The sequence below is a fragment of the Coregonus lavaretus genome, assembly GCF_964263955.1.
Source record: "Coregonus lavaretus genome assembly, chromosome: 18".
Classification (NCBI taxonomy): domain Eukaryota; kingdom Metazoa; phylum Chordata; class Actinopteri; order Salmoniformes; family Salmonidae; genus Coregonus; species Coregonus lavaretus.
This window is the reverse complement of record NC_140005.1, coordinates 3344873-3368324: the sequence shown is the minus strand read 5'-3', so window position 1 is coordinate 3368324 and position 23452 is coordinate 3344873. Positions and strand designations below refer to the sequence as shown.

Here is a 23452-nt window from a genome sequence, read left to right as displayed (position 1 = left end):
AAACAGCATCCCCTGGCGGCTGATACAAATACTGCACACCCAACTCCCGTCAGCTTCAGCATCCTCCCTTTTATGAGCATCCTCCTCCGTGACGGATTGAAGAGGTGCTCCCGTTGCTCCGGTGTCTACATGACAGCCGTTTAGGATTGCACGTACATTCAACAGAAAGGAACACCATGGCGAGAAACCGTAAAGACAGAGACAGCTGGGGTGAGTGGTTAATAATTATGAATATGACTAAATTGGTCATCTGTAGAAACACATACATAAGGGGTTCACTAGGCTATGGAGAGTCTCAGAAATGCAGCTGACGGGATGTTTGTGCATGAATCGTGATGTAGCAGTCGTTGTTGTCAGAACAAATCGTTATTATATATCTATTTCATTCTCAACCACCGCAGAAACGCTGGCCCCGCTGATAAACTAATGTAAACCCAAGCCAAGCGTCTCCTATATTCACTCTACAGGCCAGTGCGGCGTCTGTCTTGGCATCCCCATCCACGCACCCTTGGAATTATTCTGGCATAGAATAACGAAAGACAGCAGTACAAACACAGATCTAGAATTAACCAGTACTGGATCATTAAATACCTGTCAAGGCAATGCTACAGGCTATAGGGGGTATGGGTGGACCTGAAGCAAACAGATGGCATCGTCCTTACCATTACATTTCACTCACAGCTATCGACATGTATCTCTTTGTTTTTCTATTGGTGTTTTTCCTCATATCTGTTTGATAAACACCAACTGTGCCATGTATCATTTGGGGCCGTTATCACATAGTACAAATTAGCTTGTTACAACCATCATCATTAGACAGACTAAAAGCTGTCAGGTATTCAACATAATGTAGCTTATTATGATAGCTAAGATGACTGGTTTGGAAGCCATAGGGTGGCATGAAATGCTATTGCTTATTATCAAAGAGAACTGAGCAGTAATGAGCATTGACTCAGTTACATTAACACTAGAGTAGACCTAGACTCTTCTCTACTGATTCTGAAGCTGCTCTGAGGCAGGAGGAGCAAGGAGCAGCTAGTCTGGAGGTTGGTTGGGTGTGTTGGGTTTCTGTCCCAAATGACCCCCTATTTCCCTATGGGCCCTGGTCGACAGTAATGGACTACATAGGGAATAGGAAGCCATTTGGGACGTAGCATTTATGTGGAGAGAAAGACGTTTGTCTGTTAATTTAGGACAGGCGTCATTGCTTTTGCTTTGGCCTTTGTTAGTGAGAATAAATAAATGTCCCAGTCTAGTCCAGACCTGAGAAACATAGGAGGATAGGACTGTTTTAAATTATTAACTGTGTTCTGCACCCTTCATTCATTTTAATGCTTTAAAACAGTCCCTTCCTTTCCCGCCTACAGTATTAGTCCGTTTTAGCATTAATGAGTCTCCGTCCCAAATGGCACCCTATTCCCTATGTAGTGCACTACTTTTTTTTTTACCAGGGTCCATGGTGTTAGTATGTAACTACATAGGGAACAGGGTACCATTTGGGACCAGCCTTGCTATGTTTGTTATGTCACACGAATCTCTCATCTCTTACGTCATCTGATCTTACAAATGCAGAATTAGAGCTTGGAGTGGTTGTGGGTGATGATCAGATATCCTTAGAGATTTTGTCAGAGAGAGAGAGAGAGAGTAGGTGTTCTATCTATCAAGCCTTATCTGCGTTAGCAGCCAGCTAACCTGTTCATGCTAACCCAAGACATTACTTCAAGGAAAGAACATGATGAAATGTTGTCTACTGTCAACCAAACACACACCGATAGACAGCCACCAACACCATACCGTGACTCTATGCCCCTCTGTATTCTCCCTGTAAGTGCACTAGACTAGCTAGGATTTTGCGGCCTACACAACCACCAGGCCTCTGGAGACTGTGGAGAGGCAGGCAGATTGCAGGCAGACTGAGTCACTGCCTGCCCGGAAAGCTTCTCTATCTCTCTCTCCGTCTCTCTCTCTCTCTCTCTCTCTCTCTTCTTCTCTCTCTCTCTCTCTCTCTCTCTCTCTCTCTCTCACTCTCTCTCTCCTTCTCTCTCTCTCTCACTCTCTCTCTCCGTCTCTCTCTCTCTCTCTCTCTCTCTCTCTCTCTCTCTCTCTCTCTCTCTCTCTCTCTCTCTCTCTCTCTCTCTCTCTCCTCTCTCTCTCTCTCTCTCTCAAATGCACATGGGGTGCATCCCAAAATAGCACTCTATTCCCTCTGTAGTGCACTACTTTTGATTAGGGTTGCATCCCCCCTGGTCAAAAGTAGTGCACTATACTGTAGGGAATAGGGTGCCATTTGGGATGCAGTCCATGCTCTGTTCTGAAGTGAACCATTCATCTTTACTTGATTTAACATCTCAGCTACAGTATAGTTGGACCCTAAAAGGCACCCTATTCCCTATGTAGTGCACTACTTTTGACCAAGGCACATGGGGCTTTAGTCAAATGTAGTGCACGATGTAAGGAAGAGGGTGCCTTTTGGGAAACAGCGTATGGGATAAGATGGTATTGATCTGCTAACCACCGGACAGATAGCTATTATGGGATCAGCAAACCTCTTACACGGCCTGTCATTACTAAAGGTTATTGTCATTTCCGTATTTGAATTACATTCCCGTACAGTATACTGTGAATGGTGTATTGTGCGGGTGGTGTTTCCTGCTGTATATCAATTGAAATGAAATTAGACTATGTCTGTAAACTAGTTAAATTATCAATTTTGTGCGCTTTGATGGCATCCTCTTTGCAGCTTACTCTTTCCCTGTTTATAGGCTAGAAAGTCTGTCTCCATTTCCCATTTCCCCTCCGAGGAAGGCATTGGGTGCCTAATGTTGGTTCGTCAAAAGATAACTGGGGGGTATTATAGGGTGTGCAGTTATGCCAGAAATGGTACCCTGTTTCCCATAGTGCACAACTGTTGACCAGAGCGTCCCAAATAGCACCGCAGACAGCAGGGCTCTGGTCAACAGGGAATAGAGAGACATTTCAGACGCACTTGGGAGCATTACAACGTAGGATGTGCAATATTCTTTCATTTTTTACATTTTACCATCACGTGACAGGGTCCTTCACAGACAAAGCCACCTACGACTGGAGCTCAGAGGAGGAGGAGCCTGATGGAAGGGCGCGGCCCATCCAGGTGCTGGTTGTCAAGGACGACCATACCTTTGAGCTGGACGAGGCGGCGCTGAGCCGGATCCTATTGGCCGAAGAGGTCCAAAACAGGGAAGTGGTGGCCATATCTGTGGCCGGGGCGTTCCGCAAGGGAAAGTCCTTCCTCATGGACTTCATGCTGCGCTACATGTACAGCCATGTGAGTTCAAAGGTCATGCTTGTGTAAATGATGGGGGATTGGTAACCTCACTCCTCAGCTTGAAATGTCTCCACCCACGCCGCCAAATGACTAGCTTTTCGGTGGCGCAGTTGGCTAAGACGTTTGGGTGGTCACGTGTTTGTGGGATAGAGGTTCCAAGACCCAGTCCCAGTGTGAGCTGGTGATACAGGAAGTGGCATTGTTCAGCGAACAACAGTGACGTCATACTTGGCTTTTGGGACTGGCATGGGGTTCATGCCCCTTGACCCAGCTACGACCCATCTCTCTCAGCGTGAAAGAGACATGGCTGTAAACTTTGCATCAGTGTGCTGCGGTGACATAATGTGATGATTTAAGATTATTGGATGATGTGTGATTTAGGTTTTGGGGAGTATTGGTCTATTCTCAGAAGCATTAAACTGTGCTGTCATTCCCTGCGTTTTGTCTCTGAATTCACTCATCTGTATCTATATCATTGGCTGGCCTGTATCTACGTGTGGACTCATGCTGGGCTACATCTGTGTCCATACTCCCCAGGCGTCCGAGGAGTGGCTGGGGGAGGCAGAGGAACCTCTGACAGGATTCTCCTGGAGGGGTGGATCTGAGAGGGAGACCACAGGCATTCAGATCTGGAGCGAAGTCTTCCTGGTGGACAAGCCCGATGGACGCAAGGTACCAGAGCCTGACCTTTGACCTGTAGTCACTGTTTGGTTGCATCCAAAATGGCACCCTATTCTCTACGTAGTGCACTACTTTTGACCAGAGCGTAGTGCACTACTTTTGACCAGAGCGTAGTGCACTACTTTTGACCAGAGCGTAGTGCACTACTTTTTGACCAGAGCGTAGTGCACTACTTTTGACCAGAGCGTAGTGCACTACTTTTGACCAGAGCGTAGTGTACTACTTTTTGACCAGAGCGTAGTGCACTACTTTTTGACCAGAGCGTAGTGCACTACTTTTTGACCAGAACGTAGTGCACTACTTTTGACCAGAGCGTAGTGCACTACTTTTGACCAGAGCGTAGTGTACTACTTTTTGACCAGAGCGTAGTGCACTACTTTTGACCAGAGCGTAGTGCACTACTTTTGACCAGAGCGTAGTGCACTACTTTTGACCAGAGCGTAGTGCACTACTTTTTGACCAGAACGTAGTGCACTACTTTTTGACCAGAACGTAGTGCACTACTTTTTGACCAGAGCGTAGTGCACTACTTTTGACCAGAGCGTAGTGCACTACTTTTTGACCAGAGTGTAGTGCACTACTTTTTGACCAGAGCGTAGTGCACTACTTTTGACCAGAGCGTAGTGCACTACTTTTGACCAGAGCGTAGTGCACTACTTTTTGACCAGAACGTAGTGCACTACTTTTTGACCAGAGCGTAGTGCACTACTTTTGACCAGAGCGTAGTGCACTACTTTTTGACCAGAGCGTAGTGCACTACTTTTGACCAGAGCGTAGTGCACTACTTTTGACCAGAGAGTAGTGCACTACTTTTGACCAGAGCCCTATGGTTAGATTCTGTATGACGACTACATTTAAAAGGCCCAATCTGTGATTTTTACAGACGTTTTTCATCATCTAAATGTATCATACAGACCGTTGTATTACATTTACAGGTAACTGCCAAAATAAAGCAAACACTTGAGTAAATGAGGGTTCTGGCGGCTCTGTTATGGTGCAGGGTCCATTTTCCTGCCATGGTTTAGGTCCAATCAGCCCCTTAGAGGACAAGGTAAACAGCCAATAAATAGGCCTACACAGCCATTCTGAATGATCACCTTCAACCTATGGTGAATCATTTCTATCCTGATGGGAGTGGTCTCTTTCGGGACGACAATGCCCCCATCCACAGGGCACGAGTGGTTACTGAATGGTTTGATGAGCATGAAAAATAGGTAACCATATGCGATTCTGGAGCAGCGCGTGAGACAGCGTTTTCTACCACTATCAACAAAACACCAAATGATTGAATTTTTCATGGATGAATGTTGTCGCATCCCTCCAATAGAGTTTCACACACTTGTAGAATCTATGCCGAGGCACATTGAAGCTGTTCTGGCGGCTCGTGATGGCCCAACGCCCTGTTCTGGAGGCTCGTGATGGCCCAACGCCCTGTTCTGGCGGCTCGTGATGGCCCAACGCCTTATCAAGACACTTTATGTCGGTGTGTGTTCTTTATTTTGGCAGTTACCTGCACATACCAATTGATTCTTAAAGAATATCACTTATGAATTCCTCATGAGCGTAGTTAAACTGTAATAACATTAACACTGTTGAATGAAGAGGTATGCTCTCCTGTTAAACTGTAATAACATTAACACTGTTGAATGAAGAGATATGCTCTCCTGTTAAACTGTTGAATGAAGAGATATGCTCTCCTGTTAAACTGATGAATGAAGAGGTATGTTCTCCTGTTAAACTGATGAATGAAGAGGTATGTTCTCCTGTTAAACTGATGAATGAAGAGTTATGCTCTCCTGTGAATGAAGAGGTATGCTCTCCTGTGAATGAAGAGGTATGCTCTCCTGTGAATGAAGAGGTATGCTCTCCTGTGAATGAAGAGTTATGTTCTCCTGTTAAACTGTTGAATGAAGAGTTATGCTCTCCTGTGAATGAAGAGGTATGCTCTCCTGTGAATGAAGAGGTATGCTCTCCTGTGAATGAAGAGGTATGCTCTCCTGTGAATGAAGAGTTATGCTCTCCTGTCTCATCCCTCAGGTGGCAGTTCTACTGATGGATACTCAGGGAACGTTTGACAGCCAGTCAACGTTGAGGGATTCAGCCACTGTGTTCGCACTAAGCACTATGATCAGCTCCATGCAGGTACAATGGCTTTGGATCTAATAATAATAATAATATGCCATTTAGCAGACGCTTTTATCCAAAGCGACTTACAGTCATGTGTGCATACATTTTTTTTTTTTTACGTATGGGTGGTCGCGGGGATCGAACCCACTACCCTGGCGTTACAAGCGCCACGCTCTACCAATTGAGCTACAGAGGACCACTGTATTTGAACATAAACACAAGGGTAGATCTTCTGTGCCATCCAGGATTAGCTTTGTAGAAAATGTCATAACTTTCAAGCACTTGTATCTAATTTCGCAGGTGTACAACATCTCCCAGAATGTGCAGGAGGATGATCTTCAACACTTGCAGGTAAGTAGACGGATTGATTACATCACCTACAGTATCACTGAGGTCTTTTACTGCGGAGACACTCGGATAGACGATGACACCCAGAAATGAACTGTTTCTCTTAACATGTTAAATAAATTCACTTTACTTTAAATTCCTGATTGTGATCAATGTAGAATTGTTCTTTCTTGTCCTGTCTCTTCGTGGCGTTTGTAGCTCTTCACTGAGTATGGCAGACTTGCCATGGAGGAGACGTTCCTTAAACCATTCCAGGTAGGACATTTCCCGTCCTGTTATTCAGTTCTAGCCTTGTGCAAATACACCATAGACTTAGATAGACAGCTCTAGTGCCCCCCTCCATCTCTCCATCTCTCCATCTCTCCATCTCTCCATTTCTCCACTTCTCCATCTCTCTACCCCTCCATCTCTCTACCCCTCCATCTCTCCATCTCTCCACTCCTCCATCTCTCTACCCCTCCATCTCACCAACCCTCCATCCCTCCACCCCTTCATCTCTTCACCCCTTCATCTCTCCACTCCTCCATCTCGCCAACCCTCTATCCCTCCACCCCTTCATCTCTTCACCCCTTCATCTCTCCAATCCTCCATCTCTCTCTACCCCTCCATCTCTCCACCTCTCTACCCCTCCATCTCTCCAAAGCCTGTTTTAGCACGGGCAGCACCAAGACTTTCACCAGTTTGAAGTAATCAACTGAGTAGAACTTCCTATGGGTTAAGAAAGGATCACATCAGGAGGGATCAGCCAATGAATGTAACTCCTGCGTAAACATTCCATAACTGCAGGAGGAAGTAAATCACCAACCGTGGCTTTATACCTGTTCAGACAACACCCTCCAGGTGGCAGTATGCCCCTTTTCAGTTTGTTTACTGACTCGTACAAGTAGTAGAAGAAGAAATGGACTACTTTAAAATTGAGGGGGGAAAAAAACAATTGCGTTGCCAATGCTGTCACAGATGATCAAACAGATCCACTATCAATCAAACAGATGCAAAGAAAGGCCCTCTATCTACCTCTACCTCTATGAACCAGACTCAACGCTGTGCTCACATTTGTGAAAAAGATAAGGCTGGTTTAACAAGGCTACTTCAGTTTACCACAGCAGGAACTATAACTGTAACCTGTTACAGGCTGAATTCAAAATGGATTAAATCGTTTTTTTCTCCCCCTCCCCTCATCCATCTACACACAATACCCCATAATGACAAAGTTGAAACATGTTTTTAGAAACTTTTGCTAATTTATTGAAAATGAAATAAGGAAATATCTAATTTACAGTGCATCCGGAAAATATTCAGACCCCTTCCCTTTTTCCACATTTTGTTACGTTACAGCCTTATTCTAAAATGGATTTAAAAAAATTATACACATAATACCCCATAATGATGAAGCAAAAACAGGTTTTGAGAAATGTTTGCTAATGTATTGAAAATAAAAAACAGAATTACATAAGTATTCAGACCCTTTGCTATGAGACTCGAAATTGAGCTCAGGTGCATCCTGTTTCCATTGATCATCCTTGAGATGTTTCTACAACTTGATTGGAGTCCACCTGTGGTAAATTCAATTGATTGGACATGATTTGGAAAGGCACACACCTGTCTATATGAGGTCCCACAGTTGACAGTGCATGTCAGAGCAAAAACCAAGCCAATAGGTTGAAGGAATTGTCCGTAGAAATCCGAGACAGGATTGTGTCGAGGCACAGATCTGGGGAAGGGTACCACAACATTTCTGCAGCATTGAAGGTCCCCAAGAACACAGTGGCCTCCATCATTCTTAAATGGAAGAAGTTTGGAACCACCAAGACTCTTCCTAGAGCAAGACTCTTCCTAGAGTTGGCCGCCCGGCCAAACTGAGCAATCGTTGGGAGAAAGGCCTTGGTCAGGGAGGTGACCAAGAACCTGATGGTCACTCTGACAGAGCTCTAGAGTTCCTCTGTGGAGATGGGAGAACCTTGCAGAAGGACAACCATCTCTGCAGCACTCAACCAATCAGGCCTTTATGGTAGAGTGGCCAGATGGAAGCCACTCCTCAGTAAAAGGCACATGACAGCCCGCTTGGAGTTTTCCAAAAGGCACCTAAAGGACTCTCAGACCATAAGAAACAAGATTCTCTGGTTTGATGAAACCAAGATTGAACTCTTTGGCCTGAATGCCAAGTGTCACGTCTGGAGGAAGCCTGGCATCATCCCTACGGTGAAGCATGGGGGTGGCAGCATCATGCTGTGGGGATGGTTTTCAGCGGCAGGGACTGGGAGACTAGTCAGGATCGAGGGAAAGATGACCGGAGCAAAGAACAGAGATCCTTGATGAAAACCTTCTCTAGAGCGCTCAGGACCTCAGACTGGGTCGAAAGTTCACCTTCCAACAGGACAACGACCCTAAGCACACGGTCAACACAACGCAGGAGTGGCTTCGGGACAAGTCTCTGAATGTCCTTGAGTGGCCCAGCCAGAGCCCGGACATGAACCCAATCGAACACCTCTGGAGAGACTGTGCAGCTGTGCAGCGATACTCCTAATCCAACCTGCAGAGGATCTGCAGAGATGAATGGGAGAAACTACCCAAATACAGGTGTGCCAAGCTTGTAAAGTCATACCCAAGAAGACTCGAGGCTGTAATCGCTGCCAATGGTGCTTCAACAAAGTACTGAGTAAAGGGTCTGAATACTTATGTAGATGTAATATTTCCGTTTTTATTTTATTTTATAAATTTGCAAACATTTTCTAAAAAACAGTTTTTGCTTTGTTATTATGGTGTATTGTGTGTAGATTGATGTGGAATAAAAACAATTTAACCCATTTTAGAATAAGGCTGTAACATAACAAAAGGTCGAAAAAGTCAAAGGGTCTGAATACTTTCCGAATGCACTGTACATAAGTATTCACACCCCTCAGTCGATACATGTTAGAATTACAGGTGTGGGTATTTCTGGGTAAGTCTATAAGAGCTTTGCACACCTGTATTGAACAATATTTGCACATTATTCTTTTAAAAATTCTTCAAGCTCTGTCAAGTTGGTTGTTGATCATTGCTAGACAGACATTTTCAAGTCTTCCCATAGATTTTCAAGCCGATTTAAGTCAAAACTGTAACCAGGCCACTCAGGAATATTCAATGTCATCTTGGTAAGCAACTCCAGTGTATATTTGGCCTTGTGTTTTAGGTAATTGTCCTGCTGAAAGGTGAATTTGTCTCCCAGTGTCTGTTGGAATGCAGACTGAACCAGGTTTTCCTCTAGGATGTTGCCTGTGCTTAGCTCTATTCAGTTTATTTTTATCCTAAAAATCTCCCTAGTCCTTGCCGATGACAAGCATACCCATAACATGATGCAGCCACCATCATGCTTGAAAATATGAAGAGTGGTACTCAGTGATGTGTTGTGTTGGATTTGTCCGAAACATAACGCTTTGTATTCAAGACATAAAGTTAATTTATTTGCCAAATTTCTTGCAGTTTTACTTTAGTACCTTATTGCAAACAGGATGCATGTTTTGGAATATTTTTATTCTGTACAAGCTTCCTTCTTTTCACTCTGTCATTTAGGTTAGTATTGTGGCAACTGAGTTAGGAAGGACGCCTGTATCTTTGTAGTGACTGGGTGTATTGATACACCATCCAAAGTGTAATTAATAACTTCACCATGCTCAAAGGGATATTCAATGTCTGCTTTTTTGTTTTATTTTACCTATCTACCAATCGGTGCCCTACATTGTTCCCCACAGCATGAGGCATTGAAAAAGTATTTGTGGTTGAATTTGTGTTTGAAATTCACTGCTTGACTGATAGATCTTACAGATAATTGTATGCGTGGGGTACAGAGATGAGGTAGTCATTCAAAAATCATGTTAAACACTATTATTGCACACAGAGTGAGTCCATGCAACTGATTATGTGACTTGTTAAGCACATTTTTACTCCTGAACTTATTTAGGGTTGCCATAACAAAGGGGTTGAATACTTCTTGACTCAAGACATTTCAGCTTTTCATTTTTAATTAATGTGAAAAAACTTCTACAAACATAATTCCAAATAAAATCAAATAAAATGTTATTCGCCACATACACGTGTTTAGCAGATGTTATAGCGGGTGTAGCGAATTGACAGTGCAGTAATATCTAACAAGTAATATCTAACAATTTCACAACATATACCCAATACACACAAATCTAAGTAAGGAATGGAATTAAGAATATATACATATATGGACGCGCAATGACAGTGCGGCATGGACTAAGATACAGTAGAATAGTATAGAATACAGTATATACATATGAGATGAGTAATGCAAGATATGTCAACAATATTAAAGTGACTAGTGTTCCATTTCTTAAAGTGGCCAGTGATTTTAATAGGCAGCAGCAGCCTCTAATGTGCTAGTGATGGCTATTTAACAGTCTGATGGCCTGGAGATAGAAGCTGTTTTTCAGTCTCTCGGTCCCAGCTTTGATGCACCTGTACTGACCTCACCTTCTGGATGATAGTGGGGGGAACAGGCAGTGGCTCGGGTGGTTGATGTCCTTGATGATCTTTTTGGCCTTCCTGTGACATCGGGTACTGTAGGTGTCCTGGAGGGCGGGTAGTTTGCCCCCGGTAATGCGTTCGGCAGACCGCACCACCCTCTGGAGAGCCCTGCGGTTGCGGGCGGTGCCGTTGCCATACCAGGGGGTGATACAGCCCGACAGGATGCTCTCAATTGTGCATCTGTAAAAGTTTGTGAGTGTTTTAGGTGCCAAGCCTAATTTCTTCAGCCTCCTGAGTATGAAAATGTATGCACTCACTAACTGTAAGTCGCTCTGGATAAGAGCGTCTGCTAAATGACTAAAATGTAAATGTAAAAAAAGAGGCTCTGTTGCGCCTTCTTCGCCACACTGTCTGCGTGGGTACCATTTAAGTTTGTTAGTGATGTGTACACCGAGGAACCTGAAGCTTTCCACCTTCTCCACTGCGGTCCCGTCGATGTGGATAGGGGGGTGCACCCTCTGCTGTTTCCTGAAGTCCACGATCAGCTCCTTTGTTTTGTTGACGTTGAGGGAGAGGTTATTTTCCTGGCACCACACTCCCAGAGCCCTCACCTCCTCCCTGTAGGCTGTCTCGTCATTGTTGGTAATCAAGCCTACTACTGTTGTGTCGTCTGCAAACGTGATGTTTGAGTTGGAGGCGTGCTTGGCCACGCAGTCATGGGTGAACAGGGAGTACAGGAGGGGGCTGAGCACGCACCCTTGTTGGGCCCCAGTGTTGAGGGTCAGCGAAGTGGAGGTTTTGTTTCCTACCTTCACCACCTGGGGGCGGCCCGTCAGGAAGTCCAGGACCCAGTTGCACAGGGCGGGGTTCAGACCCAGGGCCTCGAGCTTAATGATGAGCTTGGAGGGTACTATGGTGTTGCTGCTATCTCCACTTTGACATTATGGGGTATTGTGTGTAGGTCAGTGACACAAAATCTCAATTTAATCAATTTTAAATTCAGGCTGTAACACTACAACATTTTTAAAAATTCAAGGGGTGCTTTCTGAAGGCGCTGTAGATGCTCTCGACTTTGGTAGCATTTTGCTTTGCACCTTCTTTCTTTTTTACTTTATTACATTAGACTCATAAGAACATAGACCTACATGTTTACATTTTAGTCATTTAGCAGATGCTCTTATCCAGAGCGACTTACAGTTAGTGAGTGCATATATATATATTATTTTTTTACATACTGGTCTCCCGTGGGAATCGAACCCACAACCCTGGCGTTGCAAGCGCCATGCTCTACCAACTGAGCTACACGGGACTCTCCGTTAGTCACCTCTACATACATTTTTGGAATACGTCAGCTCATACCTTTTACTTCCTACTGCATGGTAACTTAGTGAACCTGTGTGTTGTTTCAGTCCATGATATTCCTGGTCCGGGATTGGAGTTTCCCTTACGAGTTTGGCTACGGACAGGAAGGAGGCATGAAGTTCTTGGAGAAGAGGCTCAAGGTCAGAGGTTACAGATGTAACAATGATTATAGTGGTTCATCTAAAGATAGCAGCAACAACAACAACAACAGTTATATTAACAGTTTGTCATTAATTGAAAGTAAAAGGGGTGCTATTTATGCTACATGATCATGTAAGCTGTAATAATAATATAAGCTTTCATCCAAAGAAACGTACAGATCCCTGTGATCGCCCCCTTGACATCCAACTGTGGTTGTGTCTGTGGTTGTGACTCTGTCTGTGTTTGTGTCTGTCTGTGTCTGTGGTTGATGTGTGTCTGTGTCTGTGGTTGATGTGTGTCTGTGTCTGTGGTTGATGTGTGTCTGTGTTCTAGATCTCTGAGAACCAGCATGAGGAGCTGCAGAACGTTCGTAAACACATCCACTCCTGCTTCACCAATATCTCCTGCTTCCTGATGCCCCACCCCGGCCTCAAAGTGGCCACCAACCCCAACTTCGACGGCAGACTCAAAGGTAGACTACACCACGATCACCTAGTCTTAATACACATTCGTTTCCTACAAAATATACACTAACTGTCTGATCGAATTCCATATAATAGAAAAGGTCAGGAAGTTATCACACCATGACAAGAAGTGTGTTTTTGTATAGCCCTCCTCTTCGGCTAATGTTGCCTCTCCCTAAGTTGTGTGCAGAGGGTCGCTGGTTCACGCCCAGCTCGGGGCAGAACAGGGTCAGTAGCATCACATTTACATTTTACTCATTTAGCAGATGCTCTTATCCAGAGCGACTTACAGTTAGCGAGTGCATACATTTTTCATACTGGTTCCCCCGTGGGAATCGAACCCACAACCCTGGCGTTGCTTTGCAAGCGCCACGCTCTACCGACTGAGCTACACGGGACTACGGATACATAACGGCTCTTCTTCTCCCTGACCTGTGTTTAGAGATCGACCGCGAGTTCATCAACAACCTGCAGATCCTGGTCCCGTGGCTGCTGAGTCCCAAGAACCTGGATGTCAAGGAGATCAACGGCAGCAACATCACCTGCAGAGGCCTGCTGGAGTACTTCAAGGTCAGAGACAGAGATTTTGATCTTGATTTTTGATCAAAAGAGATGGCGTAACAATGAGCATCAACAAACGTTCACTTCGACTGCATGACCTATTAGCTCCACACAATTAAAAATAAAGTCTTCCTCAGTGAAAAGAGATGATATTGAAAAGCAACTTTGATGCTGTATGTACCTACATCTATATGATGCTGTATGTACCTACATCTATATGATGCTGTATGTACCTACATCTATATGATGCTGTATGTACCTACATCTATATGATGCTGTATGTACCTACATCTATATGATGCTGTATATACCTACATCTATATGATGCTGTATGTTTGAGTTTTGTTAAGAAACATGAAAATGTAGGTGACCTTATCTTTTTTTATTTCAGGCATACATCAAAATCTACCAGGGTGAGGAGCTGCCACACCCTAAGTCCATGCTGCAGGTACACAGTTACTTCCTTGTCTGGCAGCATTATGCATTTCAGTGGCCTTGAGGTTAGAGCGTCCTCCCTGAGATTGGAAAGTTGGGAGTACGGTCCTCGGCCGGGTCATACCAAAGACTGTACGGTCCCCGGCCGGGTCACACCAAAGACTGTACGGTCCTCGGCCGGGTCATACCAAAGACTGTACGGTCCCCGGCCGGGTCACACCAAAGACTGTACGGTCCCCGGCCGGGTCATACCAAAGACTGTACGGTCCCCGGCCGGGTCATACCAAAGACTGTAAAATGGGCCAAAATGCCTCTGCTTGGCACTTGTAGTTGTGGTCAGTAGTTGTGGTCAGTAGTTGTGTGGTTCAGTAGTTGTGTGGTTGTGGTCAGTCGTTTTGGTTGGTAGTGGTGGTCGGTAGTGGCCAGTAGTTGTGGTCAGTAGTTTTGGCAAGTTGTTGTGGTCAGTAGTTGTGTGGTTGTTGTCAGTAATTGTGGTTGTGGTCAGTAGTTGTGTGGTTCAGTAGTTGTGTGGTCAGTAATTGTTTGGTTTTGGTCAGTAGTTGTGTGGTTGTGGTCAGTACTTGTGTGGTTCAGTAGTTGTGTGGTCAGTACTTGTGTGGTTCAGTAGTTGTGTGGTCAGTTGTTGTGGTCACTAGTGAACTTCAAAACGTGATGTAGTTTTATTGGAATTTGCAGCTGTTGTTGGTAAGTAATGTATCTGCTAGTTTCTGACATGACTTACTGCATCTATAATGAAAGCAGTTGATGGTTACTAAAACAGCTTTATCTATTGATTGGTAGAAGCTATTCCTAATCTATTGTCAGATTGAAAAAGCAGTGGTAAAAATGTCAGTTGTTTATAAAAAGTTCCAAAAAATGTTGTTGATGCGGTTACTAAAACAGCTGTTACTTTTATCGGAATAAATATTTTTGTTCCAAATTCAGATTTGAAAAGCAGAGGAAGATTTTGTGTCAAAAGTTGCATTTGTTGCATTTACAGTGAATGGAATAATGGAAGTGATGATATCACAATGTGGCCTTTTAGAAATTTGGGGAAATCCCATGAAAGTGGATGGAGTACAAAAAGAAGGACAAAAAGTTTAATAGTTTAAAAAGTATAACATATATGCAAGCAGCCTAATGCAGATCAGGCTGCACGTTTTAAAGTGTGAATGGCGTTTCTATCTTATCTCCTCTTAAGAGGGGTACCATTCCAAATAATTATAATAATAAGTCTGAAATAATTCGTACAATATTTAAAATGTGGCTGCTGTCGCAAGCCACATAATCACAGAGTGTCACGCCCTGACCTTGAAAGCCTGTTATTCTTTAGTTAGGTTGGTCAGGGTGTGAATGCTAGAGGTTACCATGTGAATATCTAGGTATCTATGTGTAGATCTAGATTATATATTTCTATGTTTGGCCGGGTGTGGTTCCCAATCAGAGGCAGCTGTCGATCGTTGTCTCTGATTGGGGATCATAATTAGGTAGCCATTTTGCCTACCTACGTTGTGGGATCTTGACTCTTGTTTGTGTGTAGCCATTGTGAGCGTCACGTTACGTTGCTTTTGTTGTTTTGTCGGGTGTGAACTTAGTCAATAAACATGTATGCATTCCACGCTGCACCTTGGTCCAATCCTGTACTCGACGAACGTGACACAGAGTGAAAAGGAAGCAAGCCTGTACAGAATAAAAACATTCAAAAACTGCAAAAAAATGTGGCTAAGAAATTAACTTTATGTCCTGAATACAAAGTGTTATGTTTGGGGCAAATCCAACACAACACATTACTGAGTACCACTCTTCATATTTCCAAGCATGGTGGTGGCTGCATCATGTTATGGGTATACTTGTCATCGGCAAGGACTGGGGAGTTTTTTAGGATAAAAAGAAACGGAATAGAGCTAAGCACAGGCAAAAACAGGAGATGGACTCCTGCTCCAATGAGCCGTTTCCGGCTCACGCAAGCCAAGGCTTACCGCATTACAATGCATTATGACACGTACATTCCTGACGAAGATATAACATGTGTTCTGTTGTGTTTTGTTCTCTTCCTCAGGCGACAGCAGAGGCCAACAACCTGGCAGCAGTGGCAGCAGCCAGGGACCTGTACAACAAGAAGATGGAGCAGGTATGAAGGCACAGCTTATTCTGTTTCTCACTTACCTCCAATTAATAATAATAATAATAATAATAATAATATGCCATTTAGCAGACGCTTTTATCCAAAGCGACTTACAGTCATGCGTGCATAAATTTTTGTGTATGGGTGGTCCCGTGGATCGAACCCACTACCCTGGCGTTACAAGCGCTGTGCTCTACCAGCTGAGCTACAGAGGACCACAATTCTAATGCTGCTGCCTTCCTGAGACCTCCTGAGACCTACTGTTGTCCCTCCCGGATCCAGAAATGCTTTTGCTCCCCCCACCCCCCGGCCAATAGTCGTTCTCCTGAAGAGTGAATCCTCTTTTCCCCAAGCCGTTCCATGTATCTGATCTACTCCGGAGCCAGCACACCTGATTCAACTGGTCAACTAATCATCAACCCCTTGACTAGGTTAAACCCCTTGACTAGGTTAACCAGGTCAACTAATCATCAACCCCTTGACTAGGTTAAACCCCTTGACTAGGTTAAACCACTTGACTAGGTTAAACCACTTGACTAGGTTAAACCCCTTGACTAGGTTAAACCACTTGACTAGGTTAAACCCCTTGACTAGGTTAAACCCCTTGACTAGGTTAAACCACTTGACTAGGTTAAACCCCTTGACTAGGTTAAACCCCTTGACTAGGTTAACCCCCTTGACGAGGTTAACCAGGTCAGCTAGTTCAGGGCTACAACAATATTGTGAAACGTCCGGGGGTCCCCGAGGAGAGGTTTAAGAACCACTGCTCTATTTTTACACTATGGTGAAGGTATCTAATCCCCCCCCCTCTCCAGGTGTGTGAAGGTATCTAATCCCCCCCCCCCTCTCCAGGTGTGTGAAGGTATCTAATCCCCCCCCTCTCCAGGTGTGTGAAGGTATCTAATCCCCCCCCCCCTCTCCAGGTGTGTGAAGGTATCTAATCCCCCCCCTCTCCAGGTGTGTGAAGGTATCTAATCCCCCCCCCCTCTCCAGGTGTGTGAAGTTATCTAATCCCCCCCCTCTCCAGGTGTGTGAAGGTATCTAATCCCCCCCCCCCTCTCCAGGTGTGTGAAGGTATCTAATCCCCCCCCCCCCTCTCCAGGTGTGTGAAGGTATCTAATCCCCCCCCTCTCCAGGTGTGTGGTGGTGACCGGCCCTTCCTGGCCCCAGCAGAGCTCCAGGCCAGACAAAGTGACATCAGAGAAGAAGCCCTCCAGGTGTTCCGGGGGGTCAAGAAGATGGGAGGGGAGGAGTTCAGCCGACGCTACCTGCTACAACTAGAGGGAGAAGTATGTCACCCCGGTCTCCCGCTTGGGAAACCAACATCTTTCTTAACCATTAGCCCAATAGGAAATTCCCTCTTGGGTCGAGGGTCAGGTGACACTGATTTGAAGTCGCAAAGACGCAGGGCTACCGCATCACGTGAGTGTACGTCTGACTCACCTCTGCTTCATTCACCATTTCAAACAATCAACCTGAATACATAAACATTGAGGGGCAGTTTCCCGGACACAGATTAAGCCTAATCCTGGACTAAGGATTAGGCTTAATCTGTGCCCTGAACCCGCCCGATAAATACATATTTGGCAAGTGGCAAAACCCAGCTAGCACATAACGTTCTGAGAACCATATTTTTCTTTGAGTTTGGTGAGAGCCTGGTTGTCCTATGGATATTTTGCATACAACCTTCCCACAAGGTTCTGGGAATGGTGCAGAATGAAGAATTTGTATGAGTTTAAAAAAAACATTGCAAGCTAGCTCCATCCTGGTGGTGCAGAGGACTCATGGATAGAGAACAGATGATCATAGGTTTGAATCTCACTAACGCCGCGCCACAATAATAAATGTGTTTTAATGTTTTATCTGTGCTTGGAGTTTAAATCAGTTAACCTACGCTAGCAGTGTTAGTTAAATAATGTTCTGAGAACTTTTAATATCTTCAAATAACCTTTCATTTCCATTCTCAGAACGTTAATACAACCTCCCAGGAAAACTTTCAGGGAACCATAGTAAAACGTTCTCAGAACCTCTCTGCAACCTAAAAATGTACGTTCACAGAACAGGCTACATTTTCACTACCGTTCTCAGGATGTTTAAAAAATATTCAGTTTTACCGGTCAGGAAACGTATGGCTTCGTTCCCGGAACCAATTGGAAACCAAAAAAACGTATGTTCCCAGAACTTCCAAGGAACCAAATGTGCTAGTTGGGAAGTGGAACCAATCACCTAAACTAAGGTTGCTTTCCCAAAATTCCCAGGTTTTCCAGAAATCCTGCATATTCCCTGGAAATTTACTAGAATTTTGCAACCCTAAATAAACATAACCAACCCTGTTCTAGGTGGACGAGGTGTTCGTCCAGTACATCAAGCACAACGACTCCAAGAACATCTTCCACGCCGCCCGCACCCCGGCCACGCTGTTCGTGGTCATCTTCATCATGTACGTGGTGGCGGGCATCACGGGCTTCGTGGGGGTGGACATCATCGCCAGCGTGTGTAATATGATTCTGGGCCTGGCGCTGATCACCCTGTGTACCTGGGCTTACATCCGCTACTCTGGGGAGTACCGTGAGCTGGGCCAGGTCATCGACCAGGTGGCTGGAGCCCTCTGGGACCAGGTAAGTCCCCAGAACCTACTTTATATATAGCCAGGATGAGTAGCGTGAATTTGCGCCTAGACGCTGACCTTGGGTCAGTTTAGAATCCCCCCCTAATGGTTAAAGTTACGATTGGGGGAAAGAAAGCTGATTCCAAGATCTGCACCAAGGGGAAAGTTCAGTGTGTCACAGTGGATAAGGTGGCCATTTTAGGACATTGTCACCTCACTTCACCTCCTATTGAGTCGACCCAGAATGTTATTTCTGACCATGTACTCTACAACGTTATCTCATGGATGTAGCACCTTAACCCAATGAGTCCCACTATAACGCCGGTGCATTTTGGATTTCTAACCACTTTTAAACATGATGTGTTTGGGTTGTACCATTTGGATTCGTATATATATTCCTTCTGCATCCGTAGATACCAACCATTAGTCTGTGTGATTTAATGGTGGCTGAGCTAGAGCGGTTTTGTGAGACAAGGGCAGGACGCCCGAAAGGGCTCGAGGGGGCCTGGTCTTTTTGCAGAAACATCTGAATGGTTTGAGCTACAAATGATTATAAGCTTTCTATGACACTCACAGGCTACACAAGAGTCGTTAGAAGGTAAAGGGTTCTTCTACATAGAAGATCATAGGAAATCCCAGGACATAGTGTCTATAATACTGAGTCGTTAGAAGGTAAAGGGTTCTTCTACATAGAAGATCCTAGGAAATCCCAGGACATAGTGTCTATAATACTGTAAGGGCTTCTTCTACATAGAAGATCCTAGGAAATCCCAGGACATAGTGTCTATAATACTGTAAAGGCTTCTTCTACATAGAAAATCATAGGAAATCCCAGGACATAGTGACTATAATACTGAGTCGCTAGAAGGTAAAGGGTTCTTCTACATAGAAGATCATAGGAAATCCCAGGACATAGTGTCTATAATACTGAGTCGTTAGAAGGTAAAGGCTTCTTCTACATAGAAGATCATAGGAAATCCCAGGACATAGTGTCTATAATACTGTAAAGGCTTCTTCTACATAGAAGATCATAGGAAATCCCAGGACATAGTGTCTATAATACTGTAAAGGCTTCTTCTACATAGAAGATCATAGGAAATCCCAGGACATAGTGACTATAATACTGAGTCGTTAGAAGGTAAAGGGTTCTTCTACATAGAAGATCATAGGAAACCCCAGGACATAGTGTCTATAATACTGAGTCATTAGAAGGTAAAGGGTTCTTCTACATAGAAGATCATAGGAAACCCCAGGACATAGTGTCTATAATACTAAGTCATTAGAAGGTAAAGGGTTCTTCTACATAGAAGATCATAGGAAATCCCAGGACATAGTGTCTATAATACTGAGTCATTAGAAGGTAAAGGGTTCTTCTACATAGAAGATCATAGGAAACCCCAGGACATAGTGTCTATAATACTGAGTCATTAGAAGGTAAAGGGTTCTTCTACATAGAAGATCATAGGAAACCCCAGGACATAGTGTCTATAATACTGAGTCATTAGAAGGTAAAGGGTTCTTCTACATAGAAGATCATAGGAAATCCCAGGACATAGTGTCTATAATACTGAGTCATTAGAAGGTAAAGGGTTCTTCTACATAGAAGATCATAGGAAACCCCAGGACATAGTGTCTATAATACTGAGTCATTAGAAGGTAAAGGGTTCTTCTACATAGAAGATCATAGGAAATCCCAGGACATAGTGTCTATAATACTGTAAGGGCTTCTTCTACATAGAAGATCATAGGAAATCCCAGGACATAGTGTCTATAATACTGTAAGGGCTTCTTCTACATAGAAGATCATAGGAAATCCCAGGACATAGTGTCTATAATACTGTAAGGGGTTCTTCTACATAGAAGATCCCAGGAAATCCCAGGACATAGTGTCTATAATACTGAGTCGTTAGAAGGTAAGGGCTTCTTCTACATAGAAGATCCTAGTGTCTATAATACTGTAATAAGCTCATAGTTGCTGTCACAAACTCCCCACGGTGGTCACTGACTAGTTGGACATTCACTTCCCAGTGAGCAAACAATTTCTGTACTTACAGCATTCATATAAATTCATTTTTATCAGGTTTTTGCTTTGGCGGACCTTATTTTATTTTATTGACTCATGAATGCAACTCTTTTTATGTGAAATTGTTCTACTTGTAGCCCTGTTCGTCCTGGAAAGAAAATGGTAAAACACTTAATTGTGAGGCTAAATAAAAGGGCTGGACTTGCAGATAAATGAAAGTCAGATAAATGAAAAGCTGATTTTCTGCTGGGGTCTCGGGACAGATAGGGTTAAAGGACTCCTAGACCACAGGGAAACCTTTCCCTGAGACATGGCCGTAGACTCCAAAGAGGTGCCCAGCCATGTCTCAGGGCAAAGGAATACCCCAGTTTTACCTAGACCAGGGGTCTCCAACGGGTAGATAGCTACCAGTAGCTGGCAGACTACCTATGAGTAGCTCGCCAAACAATTCTGAAAGTACATCACGTGTTCCGCCGCAAACTGTCAAACAAATCTCACAAGTATCGGACACTGCAAGCTCCCAGCTACCATCTAATCAACGCAACTGTTATAGTGTGGACACTATATATAAACAATTACATTGAATATGGATTGTACATACCTGCAGTATAGTATGATTAATATTCATGTGTGCATGGTTATTATTGGCATTGGCATTGACCGTGACCTTTTCCCTTTGATGATGTCATCACCCAGAGTCGGATCTGTACAATGCGACTCTACCACATGTTGCGTGGGCTGTATCGTTTTGCTGTACCGTTTGTACATGGCTGTACACCTTTTATTTCTTAAGTTGAAAGTAAAGGAAAGTAATATTGAAATGCGTGTGGGCATTCCTTGTCAAGTTACTACAGCAACATTGACATTGTCCCACCCCTGGGTAGCCACTATTGGCTTAAAAAAGCCAAACCTAACACAATATCTGCCAATTAATTTCCAGCAATATTGCCCCTCTCTGTCTGTGTGGTGCAGGCGTTTGTCTATCTCTCAGTGTGTAGCCAGTTGATGTGATAACCGTCTTGTGGGTTGACAGAAATACTTCCCCCAACACCTTCTCAATTAAATGTTGACTGCAAAGTAGGTTTACCTGGCAGAAGTATCTATTATATTTTTATTTGCGAACTTTTCCATGGAATGAGCAGCAGCAGTACAGAACCATCACTGGACTGGCACATTCCTCACTCACTAGCTGTGCAATTAAAGGGCCAGATGCGCTATTAAAGGGCCAGATGCGCAATTAAAGGGCCAGATACGCAATTAAAGGGCCAGATGCGCTATTAAAGGGCCATATGCGCAATTAAAGGGCCAGATGCGCTATTAAAGGGCCAGATGCGCAATTAAAGGGCCAGATACGCAATTAAAGGGCCAGATGCACAATTAAAGGGCCAGATACGCAATTAAAGGGCCAGATGCACAATTAAAGGGCCAGATGGACAATTAAAGGGGAATTACACAGAACATCCCATTTTGTTGTTTCCCTAATGTAATTTTGAGAATGGAAAACAAAAACATCTAAAGTCAGGAAAAATTAAACGGAGAGAAAACAATTTGGGAAAATATTGTTTATGAACCATTATTTGACCAGGTCTATTGACAGAACACATAGTGCACTGCTTTCTCTCGTACACTAAGGACCCGGGGAAGAGTTGCAGGGGAGAGGAGAAGAATGGGCCTATTTGAAAGCTAGAAAAAAAATGAGTAGCTCGCGACGTTACATCTTTTTCAAAGTAGCTCTCATGCTAGAAAAGACCCCTGACCTAGAGTATAAAGACTTTATAGAGCATCCAAACCACTAGGTGGCGACATACACACATATGACTGTGTCGAACAATACAACGTCTGGAAATGATCACAATGTATAGCTTTTAGAGTTTGAGCTGAAGGAAACAAATATTTATAACATGTTCATATTTATATTAAATTTGATATTTGTATTATTTGTCTAAGACTGTCTTCTGTTTCGCTCCATGTTTTGCAACAGGGAAGCACCAATGAGGTAAGTGACACTGGGGGAGGAGTTGTCAGTATAAGCCTACTGTATGTTTTCCTGTCTATCTTGAGCATTCCAATAATGGTTAAAGTCCCAAATGCACCCTCTCTCTCTCCTGTTGTTCAGGCTCTGTATAGGTCTAAATTTGACCTAGGATGTACCCTTTCTGTATCTCGCCATATTGCACATTTGAAACCAATGAACTTTAGCATTCTGACAATGGTTAATTTGTAGAATTCTCCCCTCTTCTTTAGCCAGATAGTGACGACCCCTCTCCCCTCTCCTCTCCCCTCTTCTTCCCTGCTCTCCTCTCCTCTCCTCCCCTCTTCTTCCCTCCTCTCCTCTCCTCTCCTCTCCTCTCCTCTCCTTTCCTCTCCTCTCCTCTCCTCTCCTCTCCTCTTCTCTACCTCCTGTATTCTCTTCTCTTCTCTACTCTTCCTCCTGTATTCTCTTCTCTTCTCTTCTCTTATTCTCCTTTCCAGGCTCTATATAAGCTGTATACCGCTGCAGCCAGTCACAGGCACCTGTACCACCATGCGTTCCCTGGCCCCCAGGCTCCCGTAGAGGGGAGCGAGACCCCTGAGGAACCCACCAGGAAGAGGAACTGACCTGGCGACCTGATTGGCCAGAGCACAGCAGGGACTGCTGGGTACCTCTTAACTGACATGATGGATAGAGGGGGGGAGGGGGGAGGGGGGGAGGAAGAGGCATCCTCACCCGCTGGACACTCTTTTACTATGGTGTTGGCTGGAACAGTCCAGTGAAGCGTTCACTATTTTAAATCTAAATGTGGACAATGTAATGTCCCAGAGGTAG

The 23452-nt window shown here is 44.2% G+C and overlaps 1 protein-coding gene across 1 annotated transcript; it reads left to right on the top strand.

The window, feature by feature from the left end:
* Positions 1 to 176: 176 nt before the first annotated feature.
* On the top strand, positions 177 to 23244 carry atl1 (atlastin GTPase 1; the record flags this gene model as incomplete). Its single annotated transcript, XM_084181698.1, has 15 exons — positions 177 to 210; positions 3054 to 3304; positions 3842 to 3976; positions 6023 to 6127; positions 6413 to 6463; positions 6659 to 6715; positions 12337 to 12429; positions 12764 to 12902; positions 13337 to 13464; positions 13847 to 13903; positions 15950 to 16021; positions 17152 to 17304; positions 18355 to 18633; positions 22628 to 22642; positions 23119 to 23244. The coding sequence occupies 15 exons, from the start codon at positions 177 to 179 to the stop codon at positions 23242 to 23244; spliced, it is 1695 nt and encodes a 564-aa protein (XP_084037824.1).
* Between the last annotated feature and the right edge of the window lie 208 nt (positions 23245 to 23452).